The sequence below is a fragment of the Ovis aries genome, chromosome 1 (assembly GCF_016772045.2).
Source record: "Ovis aries strain OAR_USU_Benz2616 breed Rambouillet chromosome 1, ARS-UI_Ramb_v3.0, whole genome shotgun sequence".
NCBI lineage: Eukaryota > Metazoa > Chordata > Mammalia > Artiodactyla > Bovidae > Ovis > Ovis aries.
Genome location: NC_056054.1, coordinates 127,714,469 through 127,742,178, shown reverse-complemented (window position 1 = coordinate 127,742,178; position 27,710 = coordinate 127,714,469). Strand labels below are relative to the sequence as shown.

General features: G+C 39.2%; 1 protein-coding gene across 8 annotated transcripts; it reads left to right on the top strand.

Annotated features, from left to right (window-relative positions):
- Positions 1 to 199: 199 nt before the first annotated feature.
- On the top strand, positions 200 to 27,318 carry USP16 (ubiquitin specific peptidase 16). Of its 8 annotated transcripts, none has more exons than XM_060403857.1 (19): positions 227 to 718; positions 1,099 to 1,288; positions 3,367 to 3,468; positions 7,179 to 7,357; positions 10,265 to 10,368; positions 11,577 to 11,680; positions 12,846 to 13,030; positions 13,607 to 13,702; positions 14,264 to 14,394; positions 14,674 to 14,761; positions 16,093 to 16,171; positions 17,599 to 17,690; positions 18,033 to 18,089; positions 19,042 to 19,218; positions 21,600 to 22,263; positions 23,331 to 23,425; positions 26,466 to 26,552; positions 26,848 to 27,004; positions 27,116 to 27,318. In XM_060403857.1, the coding sequence occupies exons 3-19, from the start codon at positions 3,408 to 3,410 to the stop codon at positions 27,238 to 27,240; spliced, it is 2,481 nt and encodes an 826-aa protein (XP_060259840.1). In that variant the 5' UTR covers positions 227 to 718; positions 1,099 to 1,288; positions 3,367 to 3,407; the 3' UTR covers positions 27,241 to 27,318. The 8 variants fall into 8 exon arrangements, with proteins under 8 accessions (XP_012042152.1, XP_004002839.1, XP_060259840.1 ...); XM_060403854.1 differs by having other exon boundaries at positions 12,843 to 13,030; XM_012186762.5 differs by lacking the exon at positions 1,099 to 1,288 and having other exon boundaries at positions 200 to 317.
- Positions 27,319 to 27,710: the final 392 nt, after the last annotated feature.

Below are 27,710 nucleotides of genomic sequence, written 5' to 3'. Positions count from 1 at the left end.
TGTACCTAATTACCGGAAGCGCCGGGGGCGGGGGGGAGGGGAATAAAAATCATTTGACAGCCGGGTCAGTCGCGAGCCACCACGTTCAGACTTCCGGCGCGAGTCCCGCGCAGGCGCCGATTAACTAGCGTCAGTGCCGCCGGGCCCAAGGGGCACAGCCGCTTCCCATAATGCCGCGTACCGGAAGTTGTTGCTTTCCAGGGGTCACGCTGGCTTCTGCTCTGTCGCTTTCAATTCGTCACCGGGGAGGAAGACGGAGCAGGCTGCCCGGCCCGAGGGCCCACTAGGGGATGCAGCCATGGGCGCTGTCGCTGTGGGTGAGTTCCGCTCCCACTGCCTTCGCAGTCACCACTCGCGTGACTTCCTCCGCACCCGGGAGCCCGAATTTTCCTGCCCCGACCTCGTTCTCTCCTCGAAGGCCCCTCTGCCTTTAAGCACGTTACCTGGCCTCGGCCCAGTACCGCGTTCTCATTGGCCTCACGTCCTGTCAGTTCCAGGAGCTGACCAATGAGTTGTCGGTGCTGGCGCCCTCCTCGACCCAGTGGACCCCGAGGTTCCCCCCGTGGGTGCGGAGCAGTTGGAAGGGAAGGGGAGGTGTGGCGGACTTCGTGAGGCCGGGGACTCTTCTTACGAGTTGGCGCTGAGTTTGCCGCCGTGTCCGCTTGTTGGTTATTAGGACAGGCAGGAGCTGTCGTCTAGACGATTCAGTGCTCCCAGGGTAGGACACATCTTCGCGAAACTTGAAAGCCCTGTTTTAGCCCCGCTGACAGAAGTTTTCCAAACGCATGCATGTTTAATGGATCCCAGGCAGGCGTGGGAAATACTGGAAGGGCGGAGAGGGAAGGGAACTGGGTTAATATGAGAGCCGGCAAGACCAGCTACTTTTGCTGGAGCCCTGCAAAGAGTAATTTGGCCCAGAAGGCAACGCTCATCTGAAGACTCGCCTGAGAAATTGAGTAGATTTATGGATGTTTTATAGATGATAATACTCAGTACTGTTTTCACAACTCATTAGATGCCCTTTATAGTTGTCAGAAATTTATTGGGAGCTCTTTTTTTCCACATTGAAGCAGTCCCCCTACTGTCCTCTGCCTGCAGCAATTACAGTTCGTCTTTCAAGTTTTCCTTTGGCGTCTGAGCGACTAGCAGGTCCCAAACCAGATTTGCTAGTGCTGTCTTCACTGCTGCAGAGTTCTTCCTTCTTTACCTTTTTCTTTCTCACCGGAATTTGTGTGCTTCATTCTTGTACACCTACCTTTTCACCTTATAATCGTCCTTAATGCCACAGGTACTATTCTCTTTTTCTGTCTTAATGCAAGTAGTATTTCTGGATCTGCTATATGTTAACACTATTCTAATGCTGTAGGTGATTCAGAAGTAAGGCCTAAAACACTTTCTTGCTCTTAGAACTTTAGATTCCAAATAGAGAAATGACCCATGTCCAGGTAAAAGATTTAAGAAGCATCTCACTTAGGTATCTGATTAGGGTACAAGATGAATAGCGCACACTGAATCCTGGGAAAGCAGAGTTGAGTGGTTTATTTAAAGTCAACTGGTTGCCTAAGGCTCCATTGAAATGAAAACCTTGGAGGAATGGGGAAGATTTGGATAGATGGAGCGAACTCCCAGCTAGAGAGTAAAGGCTTAGAGGTGGAAGGCAAGGTGTTTTGGAGTGGAGGGTTCAGAAGAGTCTGTGGGATTCTGCCTTGGAACCAAAAGATCTATGATTTAAGTTCCATTTCTGCCACCCTGTGATCTTTCATCATTTTGAGTTTACTTTAGCACAATGCTCCATTTAAAGGCTTTTGTGAAAATCAAATGAGATAATATTTATGAAAAGGCTTTGAAAATCCGAAGCACTGTATGACTAAACATTAGTGGCTCTTTTCTGAGAAGTAATGAGAGTCAGGGTTACGAGGGTGTTGAGGACAATTTATAAGGGACCATGAGTGCACAGCACAGGAGAGTGGGTCGAAAAACTGTCAAGTACTTTGAATCAGGAGAGTGATTTGATGCAAATGGCATCATTGGAAGACATTGTCTGTACTAGAATGCAGCACAGATTAGAGGGAGTTGGATTGGAGGGAGGCAAGAACTTGGGTGCTGTTCCTCCCCACCACCTCCGCCAAATCAGAATATACCCTCATTTTGTATATAACCATATAGTTGTATTCTGTTAATAAATACATTGGTTTTGTATAAATGAAACTTTGTTAATGTTTTATCTTTGAAAAGGGTAACAGTTAATGATTTGGCACTCATTTTTCTTACAAACCTTGTGGGATTACTGTGAATTACCCTCACACGTTAAGAACTAAAGGAGGAATATTTTTAAGACTGTAAACCAGAGCAAGATGACAGCTACCTTTCAGAATTAATTGGGAAGTGTTTTAAAAATATATGTCCCATGTCCTACTTTCCACTTATGGAATCAGAATTTTCATAAGCATCCCAGGTAAAATAATTATTATAGTCATTTAAGTAATTTTGACACTTAAGTTATTCTAATGTATGTAAACTACAACTTTTCAACATCATTATTAGGTAGACCTGTATGTACTTTCAGTATTTTTCATGTGTTCTGATTTTTAATTGTTGACTGAAGAGGTGATTTGATGGTAGCTAGATTTGTCATATTGCCTGGAAAAATCCCATGGATGAAGGAGCCTGGCAGGCTACAGTCCATGGGGTCACACGACTGAGTGACTTCACTTCACTTCAGATTTGTCATATTATTTCAAACTGATTTTGTCAAGAATATAATAATGTAGATGGCTGAGAATACAGATGTAGTCAGTTTTCAGTTAACATCCATAGGAAGTTCTGGTATGGGAAGATGCAGAACAGTGTATCATACTATATGGTTGGCTTTGAAACTATTTTGCAAATTTTCTAACTCCCTCTAGGAGATTGTTTTCAGAATTATTTTATTTTTCTTTGAGAAATTATAAATCTAATTGCATTGCCTGCAAGAACTAAGAAAGATAGCCTTGAAGAAAGGGAAATTAAAGTTTCAAAGTGCTACCACCATTCCACATTTATGTAGTGAGAAGTTGAGTTCCTAATAGTGTAAAGTGTTAAGACTTCACGATCTGTGTAAGAAGATACAAATTCTATCCAGACCTTTACATTTATTGAAAACCTCTTAACATTACTAAGAACCAGTTTCCTAAGCTATGAAAAATAGAGGTAATACTCTGCTTTGGGGGTTCTTATTGAAAACAATGATACATGTGAATGGTCTTTGTAACTTATAAAGTATGATAGATACACAAAATGATGTGGTTTAGTTCCGTTACTGTATCCTAGAGAACTGTAAAACTTTTTTTTTTTTTTTGGTCAAGCTAACTTTGTCTTGTTTTCTAGATTGTTATTTTGTGTCAGTAAGTAACCCCTAAAGTGCCAACATGGGAAAGAAACGGACAAAGGGAAAAACTGTTCCAATTGATGATTCTTCTGAATCTTTAGGTATATTTCACCAATTAAATCTTTAAAGTAATGTTTGTATCCCTAAATGGACATCTATTTTAATACGTAAAAATGGGATCAAAGTGTTTTGATTATGTTATTTTGTAATTTGCATTTTAACTTAATGTTTGTATAGACATGTAATTTAATAGTCTGCACAACATTTTTAATGGCGTGATATTTATTCCATTGATATAGAAGACTATGGGTACTTATTTCATGATTTATTTGAGTAATCCTCCACTGTTATAAATGTAGGTAATATGTAATTTTTCAGTGTTATGAATGGAGTGATAGTAAATATTTTTGTAGCTCAAACTGTGCACATCTGGTTATCTTCTTGGTACAGATGCTAAAATTAGAATTGCTGAACTGAGATATAAATATTTTCAAGATTCTTTTGGATCTATTGCCATTCAGAGATGTATTACTAATGTAGGGGCCCCCTAGCAGCATTTCTCTGAACCTTTAATGACACAGGTTGGTATTATTTGTAAAAATCTTTGCTGATTTGCTAGTTGAAAAAGAATATTTTCTTTTTTCAGTTTTTCTTGTTTTTGACAACTTACTGGGCTTTAGTAGTTTTTTTACATGGTCTCATTTGCATTTGTATTCTCTTGGTGCATATTCATTGGACATAAAGCTAATTGTACCACTTGATGACTTTCTAAACCTCCAGGAGCCATGAAAGAACTGAAGCCCTTTAGAGTGGCTTGCATAGCCTGTTACTGATCTGGCCCGAGCGGGGTTTTCAGTCTCAGGTCGTGCTGCTCATTATTTCACTTGTGACTGCCATTCTGAGAAGAGAGCATGCACTTTTACATTTTATACCTCCATCCCTTTGTTAATGGGATGTGGCCTTTTCTGGGTCAGGAAGATCCCCGGGAAGAGGAAATAGTAACGCACTCCAATATTCTTGCCTGGAGAATCCCATGGACAGAGGAGCCTAATGGGCTACCATCGATGGGGTTGCAAAGAGTTAGACACAACTGAGCAACTAAGCACAAGGCCTTTTCAGATTGTTTACTCCATGAAATCATAGTTTAAACTATGAGCTTGAAATTAAAAAGACTTAAATCCAAATTCTAGTATAGCCACTCAGTAGTTATGTGACCTTGGGCACTAACTTTGAGGTTTCTCATCTATCATTGGGGGTAATACAGTCTGCTTTTCGTGGTGGTTGTGTAGATTAAATGAGATGATGTGTATAAACAGTTAGCACAGTGTCATGCTCATTAGTTCAGTTCAGTCGCTCAGTCGTGTCCGACTCTTTGCGACCCCATGAATCGCAGCACACCAGGCCTCCCTGTCCATCACCAACTCCCGGAGTTCACTCAGACTCACGTCCATTGAGTCCGTGATGCCATCCAGCCATCTCATCCTCGGTCGTCCCCTTCTCCTCCTGCCCCCAATCCCTCCCAGCATCAGAGTCTTTTCCAATGAGTCATCTCTTTGCATGAGGTGGCCAAAGTACTGGAGTTTCAGCTTTAGCATCATTCCTTCCAAAGAAATCCCAGGGTTGATCTCTTTCAGAATGGACTGGTTGGATCTCCTTGCAGTCCAAGGGACCCTTTCAAGAGTCTTCTCCAACACCACAGTTCAAAAGCATCAATTCTTCAGCGCTCAGCCTTCTTCACAGTCCAACTCTCACATCCATACATGACCACTGGAAAAACCATAGCCTTGACTAGACGGACCTTAGTCGGCAAAGTAATGTCTCTGCTTTTGAATATGCTATCTAGATTGGTCATAACTTTTCTTCCAAGGAGTAAGCGTCTTTTAATTTCATGGCTGCAGTCACCATCTACAGTGATTTTGGAGCCCAAAAAAATGAAGTCTGACACTGTTTCTACTGTTTCCCCGTCTATTTCCCATGAAGTGATGCACCAGTCTGTTGTTCCATGTCCAGTTCTAACTGTTGCTTCCTGACCTGCATACAGATTTCTCAAGAGGCAGGTCAGGTGGTCTGGTATTCCCATCTCTCTCAGAATTTTCCACAGTTTTTTGTGATCGACACAGTCAAAGGCTTTGGCATAGTCAATAAAGCAGAAATAGATGTTTTCTGGAACTCTCTTGCTTTTCCATGATCCAGCGGATGTTGGCAATTTGATCTCTCGTTCCTCTGCCTTTTCTAAAACCAGCTTGAACATCAGGAAGTTCACAGTTCATGTATTCCTGAAGCCTGGCTTGGAGAATTTTGAGCATTACTTTACTAGCATGTGAGATGAGTGCAATTGTGTGGTAGTTTGAGTATTCTTTGGCATTGCCTTTCTTTGGGATTGGAATGAAAACTGACCTTTTCCAGTGCTGTAGCCACTGCTGAGTTTTCCAAACTTGCTGGCATATTAAGTGCAGCACTTTCACAGCATCATCTTTCAGGATTTGAAATAGCTCAACTGGAATTCCATCACCTCCACTAGCTTTGTTCATAGTGATGCTTTCTAAGGCCCACTTGACTTCACATTCCAGGATGTCTGGCTCTAGATGAGTGATCACACCATTGTGATTATCTGGGTCGTGAAGATCTGTTTTGTACAGTTCTTCTGTGTATTCTTGTCACCTCTTCTTAATACCTTCTGCTTCTGTTAGGTCCATACCATTTTTGCCCTTTGTCGAGCCCATCTTTGCATGAGATGTTCCCTAGGTATCTAATCTTCTTGAAGAGATCTCTAGTCTTTCCCATTCTGTTGTTTCCCTCTGTTTCTTTGCATTGATCGCTGAAGAAGGCTTTCTTATCTCTTCTTGCTATTCTTTGGAACTCTGCATTCAGATGCTTATATCGTTCCTTTTCTCCTTTGCTTTTCACTTCTCTTCTTTTGACAGCTATTTGTAAGGCCTCCCCAGGCAGCCATTTTGCTTTTATGCATTTCTTTTCCATGGGGATGATCTTGATCCCTGTCATGCTCATAGTAAGTGCTTAATCATTATGAGGAATGTTTATGATTATGCGTATCTCCCAAGATTGTACAGGTATTACCTCTTCGGTGAACTTTTGTTGACTTCAGCCTTCTCTTCTTGTGCTGCTGTAGCATGTCTATAGCACTGCTCCCTAGGTGGTACGGTGTTAAAGAATTCGCCTGCCAATGCAGGAGACACAGGAGATGGGTGTTCAATCCCTGGGTTGGGAAGATCCCCTGGAGAAGGAAATGGCAGCCTACTCCAGTATTCTTGCCTGGAGAATCCCATGGACAGAGGAGCCTGACGGGCTACAGTTCATGGGGTCGCAAAGAGTTGGGCATGCCTGAGCGACTAAGCAGCCACGCAGATGTATATAGCATGCCTGGAGATTCTTGTGCATTCACTTATTTGCTTCTCCTGCAAGAATGTGAGCTGCGCAAAGGAAGAGCTGTGAGTTGGTCAGGTTTTCGGTTATATTGTCTATTACAGTGCCAGACATGCGGCAGTTGTATTGTTGACTGAATGAGGGACCTTCTCTGCAACCTTATAAAATGAAGAGGATAATAGATACAATTAATAAATTGAAGTGAATTTAGGGTGGTGGTGGTTATACCTAGAACTTCAAAGCTTGTATAAGATCTTTCTTACATAATCATCTCATGATCAGATATCAGACAAAAATTTAAGTTTTTAGGTTGTCTAACAATTAGTTTATAGAGTAAATTCATTTTTGAAGTTGAAATCAGGTGTAAGTTTTGAGATTAACTGAAAAAAGTCATATTCTACCTCATATTTATTATTTGTTTTAATAGAACCTATGTGCAGACACATTAGAAAAGGATTGGAACAAGGTAATTTGAAAAAAGCTTTAGTGAATGTGGAATGGAATATTTGCCAAGATTGTAAGACGGACAATAAAGTAAAAGATAAATCTGAAGAAGAAACAGAAGAAAATCCTTCAGTTTGGCTGTGTCTTAAATGTGGCCATCAGGTATGCTTAGATTCTGATCGATTTGGGATTGTATTAAACTCTCTGAACTTATTTTAGAAGATATTACCTAAAAGCATGGTATGGGTGACCAGAATGTGTGTTGGCGTAGTTTGTGTTCCCTGGGGAATAGGTTCTGAGACTTGTGTGTAGGGGGTTTATTGGGGAGTATTCTCGAGTACTGTACTGGGAAAGCAGGGAGAGAAGCAAGCTTAGGCAGTGCTCCAGGGCCTCAGCTGAACCCACAGTGGAGTCTGGTCATCAGGGAAATCCTGAACTGCGGCACGGGCCCAAGTCTCTGTCCTTGTGCCTAGACCACTCATTGGATGTTGGTTGCTTCTGGGGAATGGAACTGATGGTAAGGAAGGCAGCTTCATTCCACTGAGGATAATTCTTGGGGATGGACAGACTGAGCTGTGACCTGTCCCCAGGCCACATTACTGGCCTCTGGGGAATGAATACCTTGGGTCTGGTGGTATCTGGTTGGCAGAACGGTCACAGGTATCATGATACTAAAGATCAGGAGGGCCTCTTAACCAACCTTGGTGGTGGTGTTTACCTGTTAGGAAACTGGACTGAGCGGTGGTAACATTTTCTAAAACTACAGTGTAGTATCACAACCAGGATATTAACATTGATACAATCCAACAGTCCTAATCAGGTCTCCCCAGCGTTACTTCTCTTAGTTCGTGTGAGGGAGTATGTGTGTTTTGTATGTATTAAGTGCTGTTTGGTGCGGCAGCTGTGTAGATTTGTATCCATCACCACAGTCAGGGTATTGAAAAGTTCTGACATCACATGGAGCTCTTATGTTGCCTTTTAAAAATCATACCCACCTCTGGACTGCCACCCTTCCTCCCAGCCCCTCACAACATCTCGTCTGTTCCCTGCTCCTAAAATTTTGTCATTTCAAAATGCTGCATAAGTGGGATCATGTGATACACAACGTTTTGGGACTGACTTTTTTTACACACTTCTGAAGGTTTTCCCAAGTCCTGGGTCTCAATAGTTGCTTCTTTTTTATTGCCAAGTGGTATTCCATGGTAGAGGTGTACCACGGTTTGTTCACCCATTGAAGGACATCTGGGCTGATCTCAGTTTGTGGTGATCATGAGTAAAGCTGCTGTGAACATTTGTGTACACATTTTTTTGTGAATTTAATTTAAGATTTCATTTCTCTGGGGAAAATGTCCAAGAGTGCAATTGCTGGGTAATATGATAATTAAATGTTCAGTTTTTAAGATACTCCCAAGCTTTTCCAGAATGACTGTCCCATTTTATATTCCTCCCAGTAGTGTTTGAGTGATCCACTCGCTCCATCCTTGCCAGCATTTAGTATTGTCACAGTTTTTCATTTTACCATTCTGATAGGTAAGATCTCACTGTGGCCAGACAGTTACAAAACTTTATGTTAGCATTTTTATTTATTTGTATTTGAAAAGTTGTCATTTAACCTGTTAGATACATATGATGAGCATGAATATATTTTACTACTACAAATTTTCCATAATGCATTTCCTATTATAAAATTTATTTATTTTGCTAGTTTTTTAATTCCTTGGGGTAAGACAGTATCAGTATTCACTGTTAACTTTCATCCCAGTAGTTACGTTTTATGGTGTTAGTACAGGATTCTCAGTTATTAAGATATCTCATGTTTATTTCAAATAGCCTCAATTGGTGTTAGAATTTTTAAAATCAATACCAAATTGCAGTTCATTTATTTTAGAACTGAATGTTGAATGGGATAAATTCAATCAGTAGGTTTGATATCATAGTTAAAGGGTTAGAAGCCATTGATGGATATTTCACCCCCAAAGTAATATTTTTTAAGAGCTGCAGTAGAGACAGGACCACTTACGGTAGTGTCGTCGGAGAGTTGAAGGGCTGGTTCACATAGATGCACAGGGAAGATGTGCTTCTTAGCTGTGGCTGATCAGCTCGAGGTGAACAATCTGGTCATGTTCTCTTGTGAATATGCCTATGCAGATGTAGGTGGTGGAAGTCTCCCACTTACCTTGTTCAATTAATGCTTATTGACCTCCCTCATTTTGCTAGTCTTTGGTAATAGATTAATTCTGTTTTTCATGCCTTCAGTATTTACACTCCTGCAGAAGGGGTGTGAAAGGGAAGAAAGGATAGCAACATTAACAGCTTTACTGTAAGGTAGAAAATAAGGCATGCCCTCAGGAACATACACCATGTTTTGTGGGAGTTTGTCTATAGGAGGAACAGTGTTTCCTCATCTGGGAAGCATAGGCTTCTAAGAGGAAGTGGCCTCTGAGCAAGATCCTGAAGACCAAGTGGGATTTGATCCATGGCAGTAATGGTAAAGAATTTCAAGACAGATGAAATAATGTGAACGAAACTGTATTGTGGAAGCGAGGTGGTTTTAGCTAGTAGGTGATACTCAGATAGAATATGGGCGCTAACCCTGGAAAGGTGGATTGGGGTCCGAAGGTATCAAATTTGTTGAGTAGGTTTGCTGGGAGCAGTTCATCACTTTTGAATTGAGTATATGAACAGAGCTTTTAGGACTATTAAACTGAAAAAATAAGTATGTGAAGAAAGATTGAAGTTAGGAAAATATTGAGGAAGATGTTGAGGAGTCTAAACTAGAACTCGTGAATGATTGCACTAGCGTGGTTTAGCTAGGACTGGAAAGGGCGAGCTGGAGCAAAGGAGTACTTCTAGTGTGTGCTTTTCTAAGTACCTTGTTCCTTAAATGTCCTCAGGTGCCTCTTCGTGTTTAAGTTCTAACGAAATCTGGACTCCGCTAGAGTCTCAAGTTTTAATTTTAAATTTGTAAGAATGCAGGATTTCTTGATCCACTTCCTTATTCACTGTAGATTGTGAATTCTCTCCTGGTGAGTTTTTGTGGCTTTGAGTTTTATGATTATGATTCTCTAGGGCTGTGGCAGAAATTCTCAGGAGCAACACGCTTTGAAGCACTACATGAAACCAAGATCTGAACCTCATTGCCTGGTTCTTAGTTTGGACAACTGGAGTGTATGGTGAGTTTCAACTCCTGTGCCCGTTTGCTGGAAATTATTTGAAATGTTGGAGAATGGAGGTGTTTGAACTGCTTTAAAGAGCAAGAAAGTTTAAATTTTTTAAGTATTTGTTTACATACCGTCACTTTCAGGCTTCCCCATTGGCTTAGTAGTAAAGAATCTGCCTGCAACCCAGGAGATGCAGGAGACTTGGGTTTGATCCTTGGGTTGGGAAAATCCCCTGGAGGAGGAGTTGGCAACCCATTCCAGCATGCTGCCCTGGAAAATCCCACAGACAGAGGAGCCTGGCAGGCTGCAGTCCACGGGAGCACAAAGAGCGACACAACTGAGCTACTGAGCTTACATGCACGCATCACTTTCAGAAGGCTAGAGAGTGTGATGTTATGAGAAGCTTTTGCTTAGTATTGTACAAACACAACAATTATAGCATGTAGAAGACATAGGAATTTTTACCCTTTGTTTTTCTCTCATGATATTACAAAGCATATGGTAGAGTTGGGACACTCAGAACAAATTCCAGATAAACTGAGATAATAAATTTTGGCAATGAATCTGCATGAAAATGTTAGGCTGGCATTTTTTGTCTTTTAACATTAAAATTTTGCATCTTTAACAACCATTCACATAGCACCGCTCACTGAACGTGCACATGTGCTGTCACTTCAGTTGTGTTCGCCTCTTTGTGACCCTGTGGACTGTAGCCCACCAGGCTCTTCTGCCCATGGGATTCTCCAGGCAGGAATACTGGCCTGGGTTGCCTTGCCCTCCTCCAGGAGATCATCCCCATCCAGGGATCAAGTGTCTCTCATGTCTCCTGCATTGGCAGGCAGGTTCTTTACCACTAGCGCCCCTGGGAAGCCCATTCACTGAACATCATTTGTCAGTTGTAAAATTTGTTAATTTTGATAATGTAGGTCTGTAATTTAACATATGATTAGAAAAAACTTTCACATTGTAAACAATCATTTCTGTAACATGTTTGGCGCATTTTCACAGTATTTATATGTAGCTGTAATTCAGGCTAACTTAAACGGTACAGCAGAGTTAATATGTATAGTCTTCTTCAAGAAAACATAGCGTTTTTATTTTCAGTTTCTTTACTGGAATAGTTTGAGGGTTGCACACTTTGGGTCCCCTGAATTAAAATTAGTCTCCTTCTGTGGTTGTCAGTTTGTCACTTTTCTTCTCTGGGATCTTTTGGGACACAGGTGTTACCTATGTGACGATGAAGTCCAGTATTGTAATTCAAACCGATTGGGTCAGGTGGTTGATTATGTTAGAAAGCAGGCTGGTAATACAACTCCAAAATCAGGTAAAATCATTTGTTTCTTAATATAGACTGTAATGTTGAAATATATTATCTGTGGGTATTTAGTTTCACATACTGTATCATTGCATATAGCTGAATAACATTATTAATGATTGATTTCAAACTATGAAACTATCTTTGGTTAAGAATGTAAAACAGTAAGAACATAGACAATTATAAGAAGTTAGAAGGGAATCTGAGAAATAATATAGTCATGTATGATGAAGAATCTGGGTTAGTGATGAGCAGTAACTCCACACTCCTATAGCCTGGCACAGGGCTTAAGGCAGACCTGCCTTATAATGGATTGGATGATGTGAAAGTTGGTGATGGACAGGGAGGCCTGGCATGCCGCAGTCCATGGGGTGGTGAAGAGTAGGACCGGACTGATTGAACTGAACTGAACACTGTTTGGATGATGTGAAAGTAAAGTGCCTATGATTCCTTCAAAAGGCCAGATACTTCTCGGGTATTTTTCATTCATTATTAAGTTAATAGGGTTGATTTTCATCATCTGCTTTAAAAGCTCCTTTAGATTTTTACAGTCCCAGAGGTACCTGTTGTGGAGCCAGAATTGTTTGTTCCTAACTTCAAGATTAGTTTTTTTTTTTTTTTTTAGTTAATGTGATTGGCTGCACCAGGTCTTAGTTGTGGCATATGGCATCTTTGATCTTGGTTGCACTATGCTGGAACTTTTAGTTCTGGCATATGGGATCTAGTTTCCTGACCAGGGATTGAACCCAGGCCCCTGTATTGGGAGTGCAGACTCTTAACCAACAAACCACCAGGGAAGTCTCCAGGGTTAGTTTTCCACTCTCAGACTTCATTTAAAAATTTACTTCATGTCCATGTTCTTTGTTGATTGCTTTATACTCTGATTTCACAGGGTAAGATTGCTCATTTGCAAAAAACATTTGTTCAGTTAAAAGGGGATTTATACTGAATACTGCTTGGTTTGCCTATGTCAGTTCTGAATATTTTTGGTTTATTGGTTTTTCTCTCTTGATGGTAATTTATTTGTAATAAAACATTTATAATCAAACAGGTGGCAAATCATGTTATTAGGTAAAATTCACAAATTCTGGTCCCAAGTATATCTTTGCATTTGGTATGGGTGTCTTGCACATTTTGCTCAATCATTTCTTTTTCTTCTTTTTTTTTTAAGCAGCAAAAGATAATGGTAATATTGAACTTGAAAATAAAAAGCTAGAAAAGGAGAGTAAAAATGAGCAAGAGAGAGAAAAAAAGGAAAACATGGCGAGAGAAAATCCTTCCATGAATTCTACTTCCCAAATAACTGTGAAAGGACTCAGTAATTTGGGAAATACATGTTTCTTCAATGCAGTTATGCAGGTGCCAGTGTTAATATTTCCCCCCTTTAAAAAGATCTTAGTATTTTCCTCATAATGCTGGGATGTTTTTGCATGTTTGCTACGGATAATATTGATCTTTTCCCTTACACGTAGTTTCTTCCTGTGTTTTCAAAGAAAATTCAAGGGAATGTTTACTTTACATGACAGTAAAACCCTGTGCTAAGCACTGGCATGCCAAAGGGTTCAAAACAACCGTGGCCCACGCCGTCACAGAACTGTCACTTGGGTGTTAGAAGCACAAGGGAACCAAGTACAGAAATAAATCCTTGGCTGCATGTGGTGGTGGTGGTGATGGTGGTGGTAGGGGTAGGGTAGCTACTTCATAGTAAGTGGTTGGGAGAAAGACCTGAGGTGATGACTAAACTCAGGACTGAAGTATTTATGAACCAGTTGGGGTGGGGGGAAGAGCATGATGTTACTTTGTGTGTAACAGACACAATAAAAGTTGCAGTGTTGATGGTGTTTTTCTGTTTTGGAAGAATAGACACTTAAAGATTTTGACTGAATTGGTTTGCCTGTAAATAATTTTTCCATTCTTTTCCATCCTGCATTCCAGAATTTGTCACAAACACCAGTGCTTAGAGAACTACTAAAAGAAGTAAAAATGTCTGGAACAATTGTAAAAATTGAACCACCTGATTTGGCACTAACAGTATGTACTTTAAATTTTTCTTCTTTTCTTTTCCTCTCTGAGTAGCAGCATTTTAAATTATTTTTAAGAACTGGTGCTCATTTTCACCTTTTTTATTTGTTTTAAGCTACCAAGTTAAATTTTCAGGCTAATGGATATTTATGAGGGGCCTTTGTGTGTGTTTGCTCCTGAAAGCCCTTCTGCTGTGCTGAGTGTTTGGCTTCCTTCTGGGGAATGCTGCTTATGAAGCTCTGAGCACTCATTATCAGTTTAAACTTCTTTTAAAGTGACTGATATGCTGTGTAGCGAAATGAGTTTTACCTTCTCCATTTTTATTATCTACATTTCGATTTAGCTCTTTCAGTTCCTAGGCAGTAAGTTCCTGATAAGATGAAACAATAAAACTGAATTCTTTATCAAAATAGTTTAGGACTAAAAGCTTTCTCCATCTTTTGATGTACATTTTGAACTTTTAATTGGAACAGCTCTATCAGGAACATAGGAATATAGGTTGACGAGTTGCATTTTGATAAACAATTCTAAAATTTGACTGAAGAAAGTAATTTTTATTCCCATATTCAGGAACCCTTAGAAATAAATCTTGAGCCACCAGGCCCTCTTACGCTAGCCATGAGCCAGTTTCTCAACGAGATGCAAGAGACCAAAAAGGGAGTCGTGACACCCAGAGAGCTCTTTTCTCAGGTCTGTAAAAAGTGAGTATCCGTATTGATTGTGCTTTCAGCGCCACAGTAAGACTCTGGGAAACACAATGAAAAATTAATAGGAGTAGAGTTAATGCAGCAGATAATATTAAAGCGTGGTTTAAAAACACATATACTTTGTGTGAAAATTAAATCTGCCAAGAGTGTTGTTGGACTAAACAAAAATTTTGAGAAATTGGAACATGCCAAAATTTGGGATATGATCCTAAGATTATATAAAAAATAGTTTCTTTTAGTGGACTCACCATAGTTTTTCTTTCTTCCCTGTAGAGCAGTGCGATTTAAAGGCTACCAGCAACAGGACAGTCAGGAGCTGCTTCGCTATTTATTGGATGGAATGAGAGCAGAAGAACATCAGGTTAGCATATTTTGACCAGTGTATTTTATAATCTTATCTTCATTAACTTTTCTGTCATTTGATGTTATTAGGGGTTATTAGAGCAATGAACACTAGTTATTGAGGCCATTATATTAAAATTTTTTTCTTTACCAGCCTTTTCAACCAGTGTATTTGCTTTCCTTTTTTATATATTTATTGTTCTTTTCTTTTTCTTGGCTAGTATATTTTAATTATTAAATGAATGAAGGGAATTAAAAATGATTCTTTTCAGGATGCTTTACTTTGCTCGCTGTTTGCGTCATTATTGTTCGCTAAGGGTTGACATTGTAGCCTATGTCAGGAGAGAGAGAGGTATGGAAAATATTCCTCCCCAGACGATTCCCAGTTGCAGTGCAGCCTTACTCTTACTCTGAGTGTGATTTAACACTCTTTTTAATCTGGGAAGTATTTCTATTTTGTAAGAGTCAGGGAGCATTTGTTGCATTGTAAAATTTTTGTTAATTGCCAGGATGTAATTTTGGGGAGGGTGTGTGTAGATATAATTAGTAATAGTAATAACACACTGATAACGATACTTATTTTGCTTTTATTTTTTGTCAAGCACTGTTCTCAGTATTTTATGAATTACCTTACTCAGTCCTTACAGCCATTCTGTGAGGTACATGCTACTGTCATTTTTCTCACTCCATAGATTATGAAGCTAGGATATCCAGAAGTTCATTGCCTGGTTCAGGGTCACCCAGTAGTGATGGAGCTGGACTTTGAGCACTGGAGTCTGTCCCTATAGTTCTCTGCTTCTGGGATTTCAGGTGGCTTAGGAATCTGCCTGCCAGTGCAGGAGAGACAAGAGATGCAGGTTTGATCCCTGGGTCTGGAAGATCCCCTGGAGGAGGAAATGGCAAAATTTTGCATGGGAATTTTCTGCAAGTATTCTAGCATGGGAAATGACAGACATGGACAGAGGAGTCTGGCAGTCTGTAATCCATGGGTTCACAAAGAGTCAGACATGGCTTAGCAGCTGAGCACACGCGCACTGTGCTTCTAGAACATGATATTTCAGTGGTCTTTTTCAAAGGAGGTGGGCATGTTCTGAGAAACTTTAGTTCGAGTAGGTTAAAATCTTGAAATGCTAATACAGTGCCTTTGCTCAAGGGTTAGTTATTGTTTTTTAAAGTATATTTCTTTTTAGCTCCTGGAATTAATTTTGAAAATGTGATTTTAAAAATACTGATTTTTATTTGGTAATTTTGAGATGCTAATATTTGATCATTTTCTTTACTTGATTACATATTTTCTAAGGAAAATAACTGTATATTTAATAGTATATATATTTATTTTATTACTTTTAGAGAGTGAGTAAAGGAATTCTTAAAGCATTTGGTAATTCTACTGAAAAAGTGGATGAAGAACTGAAAAATAAAGTTAAAGGTAATGTCTGACTTCTTGAACTAAAACAGTATAGTTGAAATCCTATGTACATTAAAACAGGACTGCTGGCACATGTATTTTAAATCCACAGTTATTAGTGTATAATTTTTCTTTATCTCTGTTGATTTAAAAAAATTATTCACTACTCCAAAGGTAAATACTTTAGGAAAATTTAACCTAGGTGTATTCTTTTTATGTAGTATTATGGTAAAATTTATAAACATAGAGCTAAGATGACATCCTAATTTTATTTTTTAAAAGCTTAGACTTTATTTGGCCCTGCCACGTGGCTCGAGGGGTCTTAGTTCTCCAACCAGGAACTGAACCCAGGCCTCAGCAGTGAAAGCCAGAGGTCCAAGTCCTAACCACTGGACTGCCAGAGAATTGCCTCAAAAGCTTAGACTTTAAATTGTTAGTGATTTACACTTGCCTTTGCTAGTTATCAGCTAGTTTATTAATCATGGAGCTGACTTTATTCTTATCGTTGTGTAACATTTAATGATTTAAGAAAGGTTTGTTGAGTAGAACTGTCTGTGATGATGGATTACTTCAGTATTTCTGCTGTCTGATACAGCAGCCATATGTGGCAACTGAGCCCTTGAAATGTGACTGGTGCAAAAGGAGCTGAATTTTTATTTTCATTTGATTTTAACCACTTTAAATGGCTCCAGTGACTAGCAACTACTGAATTGTGAAGCCCAGCTTGGAATCTACACAGAGCAACTGTTTGCCTCCTCAGTGCCCTTGGTGCTGGCCTGGCCATTAATGGAGAGAATCTAGCCTGCTCAACTGTCTGTCACAAAATGTGTTTCTGTATAAATGACACCTGTCGCTTGAACAAGGCTTACAGATTTCATGTAGTTAGAAAATTGGATGACTAGGTAGTAAAATTCCATCACCTTATGCTAAGCTCACCAAGGTTGTTTCTGGGGACATAGAGAAAGAAAAGAAAAGGAGGATTTTGTCTGAAATACTCTCCTAAGGGCTTTTTGTTTTTGTTTTGATTTTGAATGGAGTTCACAAAGCAAGTTACTCTCAAATCTGCTGCCGGTGTCTGAATACTAGAGCTAGAAGTGAGCTAAATTATCATCCTGCGTAGCCCAGTCTGCTCATTTTACTTTTGATAGTTAAAATATTGATGCACAGAAAGTCTCACTGACTTGGCACAATTCATTTTGCACTGACTAGACCCTAGATAAGAATTTTTGTGTGTGTGTGCAAGATGTGTTAAATTGTATCCTGCTTAGAATGCTGGAGTACATTCTGCTGACTGTAGTATAAAAATAAAATTATGGTAATTATGAGTAGAGAAAAACAAGTCAATAGGAAATTAAAAATAAAATTTCAGGGTTAGATAGGTAAGTAAGTAGTTTCATCTTACTTCATTAATTGTGTACAGTAATTGATAGCCTTTTTCCCCCTTATAGAGTATGAAAAGAAAAAATCAGTACCAAGTTTCGTGGACCGAATATTTGGTGGGGAGCTGACTAGTACAATCATGTGTGATGAATGCAGAACTGTAAGTAGATGCAGTGCAGACTGGATTTATGCATATTAATAGAGGATAGTTCATGAGTTGTTTCTTTTGGAAACAGGAACATCTGGTTAGTTTTGTAAGATACTCTTTTTGAACTAAGCATGCATAGTTTTTTGCTAGAACTATGAACATTCCTTATATCAGGAAGGAGTTAGTATAATATCTTAATTTCTTATACCTAACCCAAAGTCCTCAACACTGTATAGTTTTTCATATTCTTAAGCCTTTATTTTAAAATTTAGCCCCCCTCCCCAAGATTTTGCTATATGATGTTTAAAGTGAATCTTTTCCTCCTTTTCTCATCATCTTTTTTGGTTGGTTAAGGTCTCCTTGGTTCATGAATCTTTCCTTGATTTGTCTCTACCGGTTTTAGATGATCAGGTAAGATTATTGAGTTTATTTTATGTAAGTAGATTGTTTTCTTTCCTGTGCTAAATTTTGTGAGGGAGGGCTTGTTACCGTTTCCAAGTTTGTACTTTACTAGGCCTTGCATGGAAAAAGTTTTCTTAATATATGTGAGATAGAAGAGTTTTAAAGATTTGAAAAGAGAATGATTAAATATATGTATTCGTGTATATATGTATTTTTATGTGTGTGTATATGTATGCATTTTAAAGACTATGTTTTGAATTGGTTATGGATGACTAACTTGGATAGTTTACATATAGGGACGTATTTACTTCATATAAGTCATTATTATTTTCGTTATTTAAGATTAACCAGAAATCCCTTAAAGTTTAAGTTCATAAATATTAACAGAGAGTAAGCCATATAAATTTAGTTCTTATCAAGTAATATTAGGAAAAAAAATAACATTATGAGTATTGGATAAATCATTATTCAACTTAATATAAATTGGGGGGGTCCCTTTAAATCACTAAGTGATTACCAAAGTTACTATGTCTTATCAAACATACTCTTATTTTTTCTTTTCTTTAAAACTGTTGCTTGCATGAGAAGAAAAGAATAAAAAGGAATACCTGTAGTTGGACATGTAAATCACTTATCAACAGAAAGTGCATTTAGAAATAGATGTAATTACAGCATGGTAGAGCATGTATCTATTACAACTCACTATAGTCCATTCTGTTACACTCACATGTTAAATTGCCTTTTTTTTTTACTGTCTTGTTTGTTTGCTTGTTTTCTCAGTATGTGAAGACTGTTTTCTAGTGTCTCAGATGAATTAATTTTGTCCTGGATATGTTTCCAAATAGTATGAAAAATAAATCTGGTGTAAATTAGGAATGGAAAACTGTTTAGGTAACATGAAATCTCTTTACAAGCAGTAATAAAGTTTTATTTTTGGTCTATATTCTCTCCATATTTTAAGAGTGGCAAGAAAAGTATAAATGATAAAAATCTGAAAAAGACAATGGAAGATGAAGATAAAGATAGCGAGGAAGAAAAAGATGATGACAGTTACCTAAAGGAGAGAAACGATATTCCTTCAGGAACAAGTAAGCACTTACAGAAAAAAGCAAAGAAGCAAGCCAAGAAGCAAGCCAAGGTGGGTAATTAGGAGGAAAACTGCAGTTGTCTAATTTTAACTTTTAGGCTATTGAGTTTGAAGTCTGAATGACTCTGGTAGACATGTCTGTTATTTTATATACAGCACTTTAATTTGACAGGCTTCCCTGTTGGCTCAGAATCTGCCTGCAATTCGGGAACCTGGGTTGGGAAGATCCCCTGGAGAAGGGCATGGCCACCCACTCCAGTATTCTGGCCTGGAGAGTCCCATGATAGAGGAGCCTGGCAGGCTGCAGTCCACGGGATCACAAACAGTCAGACACGACGTGACTTTCGCTTTTACTCGATTTGGCAGTTATAGACTTAGCTCATGTGATATTCTCTGCAGTGAAATTTCTTTGAGAATATGTGAAGAAAATGTTGTTCTTTAAAAAAAAAAACTGCATTACTTGTCAAGAAGTTTTTTTTTAATTTAGTTTCAAGAATTTTTTAAGTTTCTAATACATTAACATTTAAAAATATAAAAGGTGTACAATAAAAGTCTTCCTCCTTGTATGATATATTAACTCTCATTAGTGTCTTATTTGTGGTGGAGATATTGGGAAAGTACAATCAAGTACAAATATGTGGTCTTGTGTTTTCCTGGTTTTAAAAATTATGCACACTGTTCTGGTCCTTGTTTTTTTCTACTTAATTAGATTCTTGGAGATCTTTACATTTCTTTGTGTTTCAGGATGCAAAGATTCTTTTTTTCAACAATCATGTAAAGAAACTCTACTTAATGCTCTGTGGTGACCTAAATAGGAAGGAAATCCAGAAAAAAGAGAGAGATGTATAGCTGATTCAATTTGTGGTACAATTAAAACTAACCCAACATTATAAAGCTACTATACCCCCAAAATTTCTTTTTAAAAAGTTACATAGAATTCTGTTTTAGTAGGAAATGTTGTTCAGTCACTCAGTCATGTCCAACTCTGGGACCCCATGGACTACAGCACACAAGGCTTCCCTGTCCTTCACTATCTCCTGGAGTTTACTCAAACTCCATTGAATCAGTGATGCCATCCAACCATCTCATCCTCTGCCATCCCCTTCTCCCACCCTCAATCTTTCGCAGCATAGGGTCTTTTCCAGTGAATTGCTGTTCACATCAGGTAGCCAAAGTGCTAGAGCTTTAGCATCAGCATCAGTCTTTCCAGTGAATATTCAGGGTTGATATCCTTTAGGATTGACTGGTTTGATCTCCTTGCAGTCCAAGGGACTCTAAAGAGTCTTCTCCAACACCACAGCTCAAAAGCATCAGTTCTTCAGCACTCAGCCTTCTACAAAATATAGTTTAAAAGATATACTCTTAAAAGCTGTGCTATAGTTCATCTGACCGTTTCTTTATTGATTTAGATGTATAAACACCTGTGCTCCTCTGCAGTGATGGCCAGTGCTTCTGTGAATAACCCTATACATGTGTCATCTGTAGCATATATTTTGAGAAGAGGGATTGTATTTGTAGTTTTGCTAAAATAATTGCCCTCCACAAAAGCTATACCAATTTATGTTCCCATCAGCAACATATGAAAGTGAAGTTAAGCATATTTTTATGTTTAAGGGCCATTTGTGTTTCCTTTGAAGTATTTGCTCATCTCCTTCATTTTTCTTTCATGTGTAACTATTTTTAACTGAAGCGTCTCAGAAAATATTTGTGTCCGGGGCCCTGCATGTGGCCCTTCAACTTTCTGGTATTACAAATTAGCCTCATGGGGCTGTCCTTTTATGACAGCTCAAGTGCTAACCCTTTGAGTGTTCAGCCATTCCAGTAACAGGAATCTCCGTGAAACCCTGCCCACACCAACCCCACACCCCCATGCTGGGACAGAGGCAGCAAACAGCAAAGCAGGTGGTTTAAGTGGCTAGTGATTTAAGTGTCCTCTGTACATGTGGCTTCCTTGCTGCTTCTCTGATTTGGGGCTGTTTGTTTCCTGGAATTTTATCCTCCATCCCTCTGCTTGTCCTTGAGTTTTCGGATTGTTTTTTTATCTCTTAAGTGAAGCCTTGATCGTGTAGTTATAACTCACATGGATACATCCCTTCCTGATGTATGTGTCGTCACTCGCCCCCCACCTTCACACATGGCTGCTTGGGTTCAGCAGCCTCGCTGCTGTGTCTAGATCTAGACTGCTCTGTCTAAATTGTGCCCATTTTTATTTGCTCCTGTGTGACAGTTTTTTGAATATTGGTGATGGTTTACCCCTCCTTTCACAGAACTTTTCTTTATAATTATTTAATCTCTTTGACAGTAAAGGAACTTTTCTGGGAGTGAACTCTTCCTTATTATTTATTTTTGATTGATAAATAAGAAAATCTAATGTGGTACATGTATGCTTTTTCTCTCCCTCTCTTTTTTAACATTTTGTACTTTTTACACAGAACCAACGAAGACAACAGAAAATTCAAGGGAAAGTTCTTCATTTAAATGATGTCTATGCCATTGACCATCCTGAAGATAATGAATGTGAAGTTGAAATGTCACTTCAGGGAGAAGCAGATATTAAATCCAACCATATCTCACAAGAGGAAGTTGCACCTAAAGAATATTGTGTTAATCAGAAAGACTTGAATGGCCATGAAAAAATGATAGAAAGTATAACTGACAATCAAAAATCCACAGAGAAAGCAGCTATGAAAAATGTCAGTGTGGATAATGATCTGGAGGTTTTGGCATCGTCTGCCACTGAATGTCCTAGGAATTTAAACGGTGCCTACCTGAAGGAAGGGAGCAATGGAGAAGTGGACATTTCCAGTGGTTTTGAGAACCTTAACTTGAATGCTGCTCTGCAACCTGACGAAATAAATATAGAGATTCTGGATGACGATCCTACTCCCGGGACGAAGGTATATGAGGTTGTAAACGAAGATCCAGAGACTGCTTTCTGTACACTCGCAAATAGGGAGGCTTTCAACACCGATGAGTGTTCAGTCCAACACTGTTTGTATCAGTTCACTCGAAATGAGAAACTTCGGGATGCTAATAAACTGCTTTGTGAAGTGTGCACACGCAGACAATACAGTGGACCAAAGGCAAATATGAAAGGTATTTAGATGCTTCACAGAAAGTAAAGTTAATGTTCAGTAGAACAGTTGGCACTGCATCAGTAGACTGTTAACTGTTTTAATTGTGCCAGGATTTGGATGGAGTCACTAAGTCCTTTCCTGTGTAAACATTTTCACAGAAGGGTGGGTAAGCAGAGTTCACTGGCGTCCCAGTAGTTGGGTGGGGCAGCTCGCGCTCTGCTAGCAAGCGCTCCGTGAGGAAGTCATCCTGCTGAGCTGTTGTCTCCACAGGCTCCTCACAGAGACAGAGGCTGTTTCTGTGTGTCCTTGGTTTCCTCTCACTTGTGATGGCCCTCATCCCCCCGCATCCAGGAAAACACGCTTGAACTCTTCAGTGTGGTGACATCCCAGTGCAGGGTCCTGGGAGCACAGTGCTTCCTTACAGGCTTCTCCGGATACAGACAGAAAGATATTAGTAATTCCTCTCCTACCCCTAGCCCCCACCTTTTTATTTTTATAGATTGGGTTAAATTGGATAGGGACGGACCATAGATTCCCTAAGGATTCTCACTTGAATTGTTGAAACACTTGACAAGTCTTTCTCTCTATGTTGTTTTTGTTTTATTTATTTATAGACAGTGAATCATGTTGATTTTATAGCATTTCTGTTTGCTTTAGTGCTGGTGTGAGTGGACTATGGTTTGTATTCTAAACTTGGCCCACCTCGTTTTTATTGTCATCTCTGAGCTAAAAATATTTTTTATAGATGAACATTTGAAAATGATTTTATGATAGAAAACATTAACTTTGAACCCCGATTAATTACTTCTCCAAACATAGTTGTATTCTTTTCAGTAGACTGCAATTGTACTCAATTATTTTATAATAGTAAAAATTTGTGGAAATTTTCTCTCGTGTATTAATACATATAAAATAGCCTTGATTTTTGCCTCTTGATCCAGAAACCTAAAATATTTATTATTTGGTTCTTTCCAGAAAGCTCACTAATCTTTGACTTAGATGTTTTGAAATGATTTTATAGCAGATGTGAATGCTGAAGAAGTCTAAAATGATGCTCACACTGCTAACATTTGGTTCTTTCTGTAGGCGAAAGGAAGCATGTTTACACCAATGCTAAGAAGCAGATGCTAATTTCTCTCGCTCCTCCAGTTCTCACTCTTCATTTCAAGAGATTTCAGCAGGTACCCCTTGTTTTCTTACCTAAACTTTGTTTCAGATATGTAACACCTGCTTTATTTGTTACTGTCTCTACACATTAAGTGTGTGTGTGGTTTTTGTTTTCTGTTATTTCTTAGTTCTGACTTCATAGAGGTAGGAAAGTAAAACAGTACTTAGGTGTGTGTGCTCAATTGCTCAGTCTTGTCTCACTTTTTGTGACCCCATGGACTGTAGCCCATCAGGGTCCTCTGTCCATGGGCTTATTCTGGCAAGAATACTGGAGGTTGCCATTTCCTCCTCCAGGGCATCCTCCCACCCCAGGGATTGAAACTGAGTCTCCTACATTAGCAGGTGGATTGTTTACCACTGAGCCACCTGGGAAGTCAAAACAGTATACATATGGGTAACACAAAAGGGTTTGATGAAGATAACGTCAAGTTGGAAGAGAAATTTAGGCACAGTCCCTCCTTAGTCTTACTACATGTTGCTCTTTTTAGATATCAGTTCAGTTGCTCAGTTGTGTCCGACTCCTTGCGACCCCATGGACTGCAGCACACCAGGCCTCCCTGTCCATCACGAGCTCCTGGAGTTTGCTCAAACTCATGTCCATTGAGTCCGTGATGCCATCCAACCATCTCATCCTCTGTCATCCCCTTCTCCTCCTGCCTTCAGTCTTTCCCAGCATCAGGGTCTTTTCCATTGAGTCAGTTCTTTGCATCAAGTGGCCAAAGTATTGGAGCTTCCTCTTCAGCATCACTCCTTCCAATGAACACTCAGGTCTGATATCTTTAGGGTGGACTGGTTGGATCTCCTTGCAGCCCAAGGGCCTTTCAAGAGTCTTCTCCAACACCACAGTTCAAAAGCATCAATTCTTCAGTGCTCAGCTTTCTTTATGGTCAAACTCTCACATCCATACATGACTACTGGAAAAACCATAGCTTGGACTACATGGACCTTTGTTGGCAAAGTAATGTCTGCTTTTTAATATGCTGTCTAGGTTGGTCATAGCTTTTCTTCCAAGGAGCAACTGTCTCAATTTCATGGCTCCAGTCACCATCTGCAGTGATTTTGGAGCCCCCAAAATAAAGTCAGCCACTGTTTCCACTGTTTCCCCATCTGTTTACCATGAAGTGATGGGACCGGATGCCATGATCTTAGTTTTCTGAATGTTGAGTTTTAAGCCAGCTTTTTTGCTCTCCTTTCACTTTCATCAAGAGGCTCTTTAGTTCTTCTTCACTTTCTGCCATAAGGGTGCTGTCATCTGCTTACCTGATGTTATTGATATTTTTCCCAGCAATCTTGTTTCCAGCTTGTGCTTCACATGACATTTCACATGACATACTCTGGCATTTCACATGACATACTCTGTATATATGTTAAGTAAGCAGGGTGACAGTATACATTCTTGATGTACTCCTTTCCCAGTTTTGAACCAGTCCATTGTTCCATGTCCATTTGCTTCTTGACCTGCATACAGATTTCTCAGGGGAGATGTAAGGTGGTCTGGTATTCCCATCTCTTGAAGAATTTTCCAGTTTGTTATCATCCACACAAAGGTTTTGTTGTAGTCAATAAAGCAGAAGTAGATGTTTTTCTGGAACTCCCTTGCTTTTGATATGATCCAACGGATGTTGGCAATTTGATTTTGGGTTCCTTTCGGGTTCTTCTTGGGTTTTTTCTAAATCCTGCTTGAACATCTGGAAGTTCTCAGTTCATGTACTGTTGAAGCCTTGCTTGGATAATTTTGAGCATGACTTTGCTAGTGTGTGAAAGTAAAGTGAAGTCGCTCGGTTGTGTCCAACTCTTTGTGACCCCACAGACTGACTGTAGCCTATCAGGCTCCTCCATCCATGGGATTTTCCAGGCAAGAATACTGGAGCCGGTTGCCATTTCCTTCTCCAGGGGATCTTCCTGACCCAGGGATTGAACCCGGGTCTCACGCATTGTAGGCAGACACTTTACCGTCTGAGCCACCAGGGAAGTCCACTAGTATTTGAGATGAGTGCAGTTGTATGGTAGTTTGAGCATTCTTTGGTATTGCCTTTCTTTGGGATTGGAATAAAAACTGACCTTTTCCAGTCCTGTGGCCACTGCTGACTTTTGCAAATTTGCTGGCATATTGAGTGCAGCACTTTCACAGCATCATCTTTCAGGATTTGAAATAGTTCAGTTGGAATTCCATCACGTCCACTAGCTTTGTTCCTAGTGATGCTTCCTAACACCCACTTGACTTTGCATTCTAGGATGTCTGGCTCTAGGTGGATATCACACCATCCTGGTTATCTGGGTTATTAAGCATGTTTTTTGTATCATTCTTTTGTGGTTTTGCCACCTCTTGCTAGTATCTTCTGCTTCTGTTAGGTCCATGCAGTCTGTGTCCTTTATTATATTAGCATCTTACTCTAACCCTTATTTCAGATTTAACGAAAAAAGACCATTTTATTAGTTATCTCTCATACTTGGCAAATTTGGCATTTTCAGTGTGTGTGTAGTATCTTATTTTTACTGACCCTTAATAATAAGGCATTAGTACCTTGGATTTCCATCTTTCTGGTGACTCCATCTTTTCTGAAAGACTTTTAGCATGAGCAGTACCAGTTGTAAATTCAGTTCTAGATTCCTAAAGTATTTTTAGAGCATTTTCTCTCCTGTGGTTGGTGTGAGCTTGACTTACCTGGGTGCATCTTCATGAAGTTTGCCAGGCTTGGTTAGAGTGAGGCCAAGGAGTGTGCTTCACAGAATTCTGCTAATGCCGAGTTTTAAGTACTCAAGAGTCTCTTGTCTAATTTGGCTTTTCTGGATGGTTAAAGCAGAAACATTGAGAATGTTCTTATAGGAACAGCTTACTCAATCTGGACTGTGTGTGGGTCTGGACTGTGTGTAGGTGCACTTAGCAAAAACCAATCAACTGGAAGTTAGCAGTGAGGGAGCTAGAGTCTTTGGAGACAACTGAACTGGGACTGGGTTATTGTTCTTCTGGGCATTGTGGTGGGTCAACAGTTCTCTTAACCATATGCAGTTTTTCCAGGAAAAGAACTTAAATCTACTATCCTTCTTTTTCAGGCTGGTTTTAACCTACGCAAAGTTAACAAACACATAAAATTTCCAGAAATCTTAGATTTGGCTCCTTTTTGTACCCTTAAGTGTAAGGTAGGTGAAACTTGCCTTTTTGGGGAAATCTTTTAGAGGGAATAAGCTTATTACCAAATGCTCCAACAGCAACTCACATAAGTATGAAGTTAAGAGCTGCTGAGTACACTAAGTCTTTTGATCTTTGTACCTTTGTAATTTCAAGATCTGTGATCAATCATTTGCAACATAGAAAAGGGAGAAAATTCCAGTTCAGACTCATGATTTCTGCATTCTCAAAGGTTAGAGACCTTTGGCATAGTTTACAGTTATCTTGCCTAGAAATAACTTTTTTGAATTCTGTTCACCTTTAAAGAATGTTGCTGAAGAACATACTCGGGTACTGTATTCCTTATATGGAGTTGTTGAACACAGTGGTACCATGAGGTCAGGGCATTATACTGCCTACGCAAAGACAAGAACTGCGAACACTCATCTCTCTAACCTTGTTCTCCATGGTGATATTCCACAAGGTAAAAGGTTTTACAGAATTCTAGTATTCAGCAGATATTTATGGCAAAAACAAAAAAGGCTTAACTTGAATTTTCCCATTCCTATTTAATTTTACATTTCCTTTCTGACAGATTTTGAAATGGAATCAACCAAAGGACAGTGGTTTCACATCAGTGACACTCACGTGCAAGCTGTGCCTACAACTAAAGTACTAAATTCACAGGCTTACCTCCTATTTTATGAGAGAATACTGTAACAATTTCAAAGTGCTTTCTCTGGAAACGTTTATGGCTTTTATAATGGCTATAATAAAAAAGTAAAGACTAACTGTAAATCGTGTTCACTTAAATACATGTCAGAAGAAATCATGTTTACTGAAATACTGAAAGGAAAATATCTAAAAATTTACAGTGGTTTTGTATTGTCACAGTGGTTTTTATCCCTGCTTCCAATTTCTGGAAAGGATTCTGAATTACTTAAGTTCTCAATAATATGTCGGTGTGGTGGTTTGCAACACGTCAATAAAATTAATTACCCCCAAAATTTGCTTTATCAGTAAGTTGTACTGACATACACTACCAGAAAACATTAAAAGTTTCAGACTGCCTAACAAAACTTGAAGTGTTAGTTAAAATGAAAGTATTAATTTTATAACCATAGGGTATTTAATTTGGCAGTAACATGCATGTAGTTCTGCTGCTGCCAAGCAGCGTGCATACACTGGGG